Here is an 8,514-nt window from a genome sequence, read left to right on the forward strand (position 1 = left end):
CTCAACCAAAAGAAAACGTATCATAATGGCTAGGGGTGAAGTTTTAGAGATCACAGAGATATGTGTGATAAATGCAGATAAAAAAATATACAAGATGTAAATGTCATTCTACATTATGAACAAATTATATCATTTATTGCCTATCTTATCTTCCCTTCCTCAATTAATTGTGGCAGTGATATCAGATAAAATCCCACAGCATGAAGTGAAGCAGATGAAAGTGGTTTGGCCATATGAGATGTAAACAACTTTGTAGCACGGCCTACAGCAACAAGCACATGATGCAAGCGTGGAATCTATAACTTACGTCACAAACAGCACAATCGAATTATGAAAATTATGCAAGAAGCATTCAGCAAAAAAGACAAAAGCCCCTCCTGTGTCCATCTGCCCCAAGAGAGCACCTATGGCATGGTTGACATACACTGGAAGACCACATTTTTCTGTTCAACGTGTGATTTACGTGTGCTGTGTGTCATTATGACAGGAATGTCTGTGTGTATCCCCAAACGTTTAGCAGCTGGACATCACATGCATGTCCAGCGAAACACTGGATATTGAGCATGCTCGGAAAAATCAATACATTCCACACTCTATCCCACTCTGGGACGGATGGGAAATAACTGAAACCTCAACTGAGAGTTCAAAGGTCACATGTTCCCCTTCTCTCAGCAGTACCAGATGTAAAAGGAGTAGAGAGCTGAAAAATGAATAGAGAGAGAGGAAGAAATTGGACAGACAAATATGTCAAAAGGAATTGATTAAAATGTGAATCAGAATTAAAATTAGAATGGGAAATTTTGTGCGTAAGTGAATACGTGTTGCAAGAATGATGTCAGACGGGACTTTGGGAACACAACATACAAAAACAGTTCCATGTATTTTTAATTATCAGATGGGTTTGGCTGTGTTTCACTCTATGTTTAAGTCCCAAATGTGAAAAGACAGAAAACAAAACAAGTTGGGAAATGTAGTATTAAAATGCATGCATCACTGTGAATGACCAAATATGGACACTTCTGACCTCACTATCTCCTTCCCTCCCTCTTCCCCTCCCGCTCTCCTTTTCACAGTGACCTAGACTCTCTCTCTCTCTCTCTCTCTCTCTCTCTCTCCCTCTCTCTCTCTCTCTCCCTCTCGCTCTCTCTTTTTCCTTCAGTTGGTTGTAATAGCAGCAGGGTGTGTCTGCAATTCAGGGCGTGTAAAGTCATTATATCATCTAGCCGGAGAGAAAGGGACCCATTCAGTGACGGAATGTTAAAAGAGTAGTATGTTAACTCACTGACCATGTTCATGGTGTAATTACTTGTGTGATTTCATGTGTGGGCATTCATGCAATAGTGTCTTAGTGAGAATGTGTGTGTGCCCTCATGCATGCACACGCATTCAGCTCAGATTTGTGTCAAATCTGAGTGTGAATTGGTTGTTTTCTGCTCCTGTTTGACCCACATCCTCTTCTCTATCCACCAATGCTGTGCACATTATGAAAAAAGAGTTACACACACCAAACGCTGCTATTCCCTCCAGCAAACAATCAGCGGGTTTTGGGTTTGACATCAATCATCGAGTCATGTATGAACTCACTGCCAAGAATATGTACGCAACTTGCTTTAGTTCACACAGTCATTTCACATCCTGAGAGTGTGTGTTTGTGAGAACATCCCTCACGTCAGTGTTCACACAAATCACAAAGAAGAGCATTGTAGGTACGCAAAATCAGGCTCTTAATGTGTCACTTTAATCTGTTTTATGTCCTTTACTCTTAATTCTACTTCGCAATTCCTCCACCCAACTAATTTCCTAAGTAGTCAGTACACAGGATGGAGTGATAAGGAACGTCAGATCATATAAGTCAGTGATCAGGAATGTGGAATAGAGGGGAAATATTCAAAGCCTTGCATACTTTTGCCTCCATATTGGTTTGACAGCATCTCAAATCCACTCTTAAGTAAATTTGGTATTGTAAGCCATGTGTACGTTGAATGGGAAAAAGATGGAGTGATAAACATTAACAGTAGCTACTTTGTCTGCGTCTGGCTGGTATTTGTCTGGAATACAAAGACGAGCTAACAAGTCGGAGGGCAGCATGTGTTGAAGATATAAATACGGCTATGAATTTACTGTAAACACAGAATACTAGGCCGTGCCAGATCTCTCCTCCACACAAATCTATACACTTTCACACAATAACACACAAGCCCACAAACACACACCTCATACACACATAGAAAAGCCACTTGGCATGGTGACGCAGACAATTTCAGTTCAAACAAACACACGGCGAGCATTAACATTTCCACGCTCTGAGAAACGTAGCCACACTGGGAAAGAGTTGGAGGAATTCTGCAACTCTCCCTCTCAGCCCGTTTGTTCAGCAGCAGCTGGCTTCCCCTGTCTATTTTTGCCTTATATGGTCACAAGAGCGGTTGAGCAAGAGAGAGAGACAGGGGGAGTGAGGATGGAGGTGTGGTCTATTGTTTTTGGCGGAAGAAGTGTAGGGTTACATGCCGCTCTTGAACCTTTGGAGCCTGCCGTCATCCCCTCAGTCACCTCTTTCCTGTGACTAATGGCAGACCAAAAAGATGAATAGACAAAGAATGGTGACATTGGACATCAGGGGTGTGTGTTTCTGTGTGTGTGTGTGCCTAAGAGGCCTGTCTAGTGTGCAGGCATGTAATCCTGAGGCCTCGACGCCATTCACTGACTGGAAATCTCAGGCAGAGAGAGACAGACAGTGGAGTAAGAGGTTAAAAATAGCTGAACAACAAAGGTGCTGGCCTGTTGTTCCGAGCCACTGAAAGAATGCAGGAATGTCTTTCATTCAGCACATGAAAAACGTTTTCATACATCAGAGCGACTCACACCTGATTACGTAATGCCAGTGGAATTCCTCCCATTTAAAAACCGCTGGGCCTCTGTCTCCGGTGGCTGCTGAAGCACCCAGCTTTGCATGAATACGTCCCTGGGCTTTATTTGCAATGATCTAATCCAAGCCAGGGCATCTAAAAGTGCAGATGGAACATGTCCGATGATGTGCTCTTAATAAGTAGTGTGGAGGGCCTCGGCATGATCCTGTCAGCTGTGGGCTCTGTAATAACATGCCAGGATAGGAGGGCAGGCTGGGTGGGAATGTTCATCGCTTAGCAAGTCGTGAGAAAAGAGGGAATGACGAAATGATGACTGGAGAGAATCTGAGCCCAGGTGCTCTCTTCTCCTGATGAGTGTTTCTACAGGGCAATGAGCCAGAGATCACCTCATCTAACTGTCTATAAGAAGTAAAAAATAAAGAAGCTATGCCACACTGTACCCAGTATCAAGAACATAACGTTTCAGAAATCATTGATTTAAGCTGAGTATCACTGGGCCCTGTGGTATTACAGTCAAACTACTTGTTCAATTAGGAGTGGTTTAGATTTCTAGCAATGCATCATGTCATGAGCTTTCGTTGAGCTTGAGCAGCAATTAATGTGCTTCAGTTCAACTGCAATATTTCTCTCTGGGATGTAGTTTAGTACCAGTATAACGTGCAACAAATGGAAATAAGCAACTAAGGGACAAACTTAACTGAGCAGCTTATGTACATTACATGAAAACTTACAGTATCTGCTCATTTGTACAGAATATATATTACATATAAACAAGTAAAATATTACAAATGATTGATGTTACAATTCCACTGCAACCTGTTTCATAGGGAAAAAATGCAATCCAAATAACTCCTCAGCAAATCCATTTAAAGGTTGGTCATAAATATGATTTGGTGAGGAGTGATGTGGGGGATGGTTTTTGATGCTTTGGCTCAAAATCTAGGCAGCTCAGCACACTGATGTATGACGTAACTAACACCTGTATAAATACATATCAGCCTGCTCCCCAATATATAGAGATACAGAATAATAAATAGCAGATGGTCAGTGTCAAATCTAGTGAGTAATTACTGGAGAATGTCTGATACGAAGATAAAACAGTAAGTTCAGGAAGACAACATCGGTTTTTAGGGGGTTTGTGAGCAAAATCACTGAAAAAATGATTGAACTCAAATTAATATATGTACACAAAGCAAGGAAAACTACTCAGTGAGCTAAGAGATGGAATATTAAAGGAAGGTTAATACTTCGCCTCACCCTTCCCCACCCACATGTCTGTAACAGTTAAGTCCACTCCACTGCCAGATATCTACACACCACATTAGGTTTGGGCTTAAAAGTGTTGATGTCATCTGTAGACAGGCTGTTCAAAGCCTGGAAACACATCTGGACAGGTGGTCTGACATCCTAACTTGATGGAAATAAGAGGCAGTGATCTATACATGTGATAAATAAAAGATAAAAACATCATAAAACATCAGAGTGAGATGATCCACCAAAACAATTTAATTGCACCTTGGCATTGATTGTTCAAGTCTCTGGAACTACCTTGTGTGACTCATCCCTCCAGAGTGACTTATAGGGGGCAGAGGACATTTGGTCGGGAGGGGGAGATTTGGAGAAACATCTTAAGTGGAGGCTGATGAGAGGGTTTGATATAGCGTGAGTAACACCTACCTGTTCAGACACAAGGCAGAGATGAGGGGTGGGGTGTCATAATAACAGGACGTACGAGAGCAAGAAGTGCTGCCATATTTTAAACTAACACTTAAAAAAACTCAGTGTTGCTGGAACTCCTCTTCCTCCCATTTTAACTCCTACATCTGGGCAAACATCAAATCAGCATCCTGTCTCTGCATCCCACAGGCCTGTCAGGACAGCTAAGAGAGGCCAAGTTCATCATTTAAATAAGGCTTTGCATTAGATAGGAGCAATAAAATGCCCATTCCATCCTTTTGTAAACGGAGACAAAAAAACAGTTTAAGTACAGAACATCTTTCAAGTCCTTTATTGCTTGACTTGGTCAAAATATGTCGTTTATTTGAATAATAAACCACATACGGCAATTCCTGCTCATCTTTACTTTCATTGTCAGGACACAAAGACAGACGTGGACACGTACAAAGAGGCGCATACACACATGCGCACAGACAGACACAAACATTCCTTCCTCACATTATTTAGGCATAATGGTGTAAAATGATTGTGGCTTGGTGATACTAAAGAAATGCCACCCCCATGTGGACAAATACAGGAGCTACAGATAATACTGTCACAAACCTCACTCGGGTTTGAAGCCGTCTCGACCACTACAACTATAAATGTCCTTCCCTCATGTCACACAGTAGAAGTGCATTATGGTGGTGCACAGACCACTCTAGACTCTTTTACAGCAAAAACAATCACATTATGAGAGAAGCAATGAACCCGCTGCCAAATGGAGGAAAGACATTAACTGGAATTGTTGACTAGTGTTCAACAAAGACACACACCCATCACAGAGAGAGAAAGGCATTACTGCAGAATGTCAGCACAGTCTAGTGAAGGGTGTGAGCATTTGACAGTTTGCCAGCTGGGACAGTGGCGAAAGTTGTTTTTTTTTAAATGCGTTGGCCGTCATTAAAGTGACTGAACATGGCTGCGGGGGACTGCCTGAATAAAACGATACGGCACCATGATAGCGTTGTGTGGCAGGGGAGGGCAGACTAGTTTTTTATTGTCCAATAAGCTTTTTGACGAAGGAGTCCAACTGATCTTCATCTTTGATCCCCACAAACTGGTCAATGACGTTGCCTCCCCGAATGGCGAGTACTGTTGGAACTGCAGACACCTGAGGACAGATTGGAAGCAACGACTGAGAAGCAGCAAACGTGGACACTCCAGATAATAAACACAGCTTAGAGTTTAAGTGCATTAGCCATGTCTCAAAATATGCTTCAAAATGATTCTTACCCCATATTCAATAGCCAAGTCTGTGTGATCGTCGATATCAACCTTTGCCATGGTAACTCGGCCTTTCTGTTTTGCGATGGCCTTCTCCAGCCTCGGCCCAAGGATCCTACAAGGACCACACCACCTACAGAGACAAACACAGGGCCAACATCAGAGTGGTACGCTGGTTCTTGGTTTGACTCAGCAGTTATAATAAACTAATGGCTAACTTGTTAATGAACTGTGTTTGACAGGTTTGTCATACTACATGTACACTACAAAGTTAGACGAGCAGTCTTACAATGCAGCTAGGGACACATTGGTATTCACAGTGCAGAACATATGGTCAACATGTGCATCTCTCAATTTTCCACCTTTAGAACACCAAGAATATAGCATCAAACGTTTCACAGAGTGAGGCTGTGTTTATGTATTGGACTGAGGATCACAATGGCTGCATTTTCAATAAGAGGCGCTACATTGTTTCACCATGGTAACCAAACAGTCGACTCGATTTGGTACATTAGTGCCATCATATACTTTGTTCAGGCGGTACTCACTGTGCGTGAAAGTCAACCAGCACGGGCAGTTCACTGTTGATGACCCTCTCTGTGAAGTCCTCCTGGTCCTGAACGTTAAAGGAGACGTGACGGCTGGAGATGTGAGGAAGGGAACGGGGCTGAGCGCACGACGGCGACAGGAAGGAGGACCGCGACGTGGCAGACTGCAGGAAGGTGGAGAAAGCAGAGGAGGAGGAGGCGATGATGGTCGTTGATGCTGGGAGCTGGTGGATGTCCTTTATGAGAGGCGTGTAAATTCTACGTATTAGCAGCCGGTAAGCCATCTGCATAAAGGAAACAACAAGAATCAAGAACAGGGAATTAATGTTTGATGAATAACACTCATTGTGATTTCAGACTGGGCCTGGCTGAGTCAAAGGCAGAGGGGCTGGGCAATGTTTTGACTTCAGCACAAGGACAGGACACTTACGTAAGAAGAGCTTATTAAAAGAGTTCCCCTCTGTGTCGCACAACCGTAGGAGGGAGTTCTTAACTGAGGAGCTAACTAGGATTAGGAACCTGGATTCTTCAAAGACTGTGCATCAGCCATTATAACTGTTGCTCTTGCAATGTGTGGAGTTTTGAAACACTACTTTGACTCTGCAGAATTGCAGTTATGTGACACATATTAGCCAGATACCCTGGGGTTGTAAATTGAGTTCATGTAAGGACATTTACACTGATTTCACACATTACCTTCACCCTTTGGTAACAAGGAGCACTATTCTGCATTTGAAAACTATATTAAAAGGCTTTTGTGAAGTTAGGGGGCCCTTTGCCGAGTAAAGGAAATTGGCGTTGACACCATCCGACAATGAATAACTTAGAACACCAAAACTACTAATAGAAGAGAAGCGGCATTACCAAAAACACACCAATACTGGCAGTTAAGGATAAGATCTGTGTTGTCAATATAACAACAGGTTTAGTGGAGTTACCTGTACAAAAAGTGGACTGCTATAGGGGGATGCAGTGAAACTTTGTAGAGTAAATTTGGGGGAAAGCTTTGTCACACAGCGAAACATTAAAAGTTAATCAAGAATTTAAGAATAATACTTATCAGGAAGCACTAAATCTTACAAAATAAGGCCAGAGGTCACTCATATTAAGAAGTCAGTCTCGTAATGTGAGATGGTATAATGTATATAATATATAATGTAATATGCCTGTAGATAATATGCGCAGTTTGTGGTACATATTTACAGTATAAGACAGTAGTATCGCTGTAACAGAGAGCATTAACTTGATTGCCAGCTCATCTCCCTCTTAGGTAACACAGCCATGTCTATCCACCGCTCAAATCCCGCATAGCTTCACCCTGACGACAACTTATGCTATGATTTAGTTCCGTTAATACGCTTATCCCGGTAACTTTTCGGTTGTTTCGCCACTTTACACTGTTTGCTGCGTATATACCGGCAGCTCTCTTCCTCCGTTAACCTCCGTGTGACTTTGTCCTTCTCGTCCTCCTCTTCCTTCTCCTCTCGTCGTGAAACACACCAATTCTCAAACCGGAGTGAGTTTAGCTACTGTTGGACAAATGCGACACGCAGCGCGGACATGAAAAACGAAATATTAAAAGTTTTCATGTATTTTACCTTGTTGCTGTTGGATAATCGCTGCTCTTGGCCTCCAGGACCAGTGAAGTACTTCCGCTTTGCGTCGCAGTTAAAAAAAGTGACCGCGCCGCTCTCTTCTGTCCGCCGCCTTTTGTGTAGCGCCCCGGTGCGGCCAAGCTGAAGAATACAAGCGTTTTACTCCCGCAACCCCCGGGGAAATTTATTCACGCGTGTATGATTTTCACAACACTGATTTAATACTTGAATTGGAAGATTAAACATGAAAGAGTAGGCTAAGGATTTACACTCTGTAATCGCAATTTTACAATTCATTCTCTGCAAACGTTGTCATGATTCCTTTAAAACCTGACGGGGCGCTTCTATTTTTACCGGCGCAGCTTTTGTAGTCTTTACGGTAGTGGTTTAGGGGATGGAGACGCACAGACCAATTGCATGCGAGTTAAACCCACGTGATTACGACTCAGCCAATCAAGTCTGTGCATTCAGGCAGTAAACATTGCGACTCACTCTACAGCACGGACAGGTGAGGGGGCTGAGGCAAGTTACACATGAAAAGATGATAGAAAAGAAAAGGAA

General features: G+C 42.7%; 1 protein-coding gene across 1 annotated transcript; it reads right to left on the reverse strand.

Annotated features, from left to right (window-relative positions):
* Positions 1-4,859: 4,859 nt before the first annotated feature.
* txn2 (thioredoxin 2) lies at positions 4,860-8,058 on the reverse strand. Its single transcript, XM_076143251.1, has 4 exons — positions 7,957-8,058; positions 6,359-6,642; positions 5,820-5,943; positions 4,860-5,697 (listed from the first exon to the last, which is right to left on the reverse strand). The coding sequence occupies exons 2-4, from the start codon at positions 6,640-6,642 to the stop codon at positions 5,581-5,583; spliced, it is 525 nt and encodes a 174-aa protein (XP_075999366.1). The 5' UTR covers positions 7,957-8,058; the 3' UTR covers positions 4,860-5,580.
* Positions 8,059-8,514: the final 456 nt, after the last annotated feature.

This window comes from Genypterus blacodes, unplaced genomic scaffold (assembly GCF_046128005.1).
Source record: "Genypterus blacodes isolate CSIRO-AG114 ecotype Tasmania unplaced genomic scaffold, CSIRO-AGI_Gbla_v1 ptg000022l_1, whole genome shotgun sequence".
NCBI classification, from domain to species: domain Eukaryota; kingdom Metazoa; phylum Chordata; class Actinopteri; order Ophidiiformes; family Ophidiidae; genus Genypterus; species Genypterus blacodes.

Excerpts from the sequence above, each read along its gene's own strand:
- txn2 (XM_076143251.1), bottom strand. The coding sequence starts at position 6,642 with ATGGCTTACCGGCTGCTAATACGTAGAATTTACACGCCTCTCATAAAG. Across the intron at positions 5,944-6,358 it reads CTGGTTGACTTTCACGCACA|GTGGTGTGGTCCTTGTAGGA; the intron begins GTGAGTACCGCC and ends TTGTCTCTGTAG. Across the intron at positions 5,698-5,819 it reads ACTTGGCTATTGAATATGGG|GTGTCTGCAGTTCCAACAGT; the intron begins GTAAGAATCATT and ends ATCTGTCCTCAG.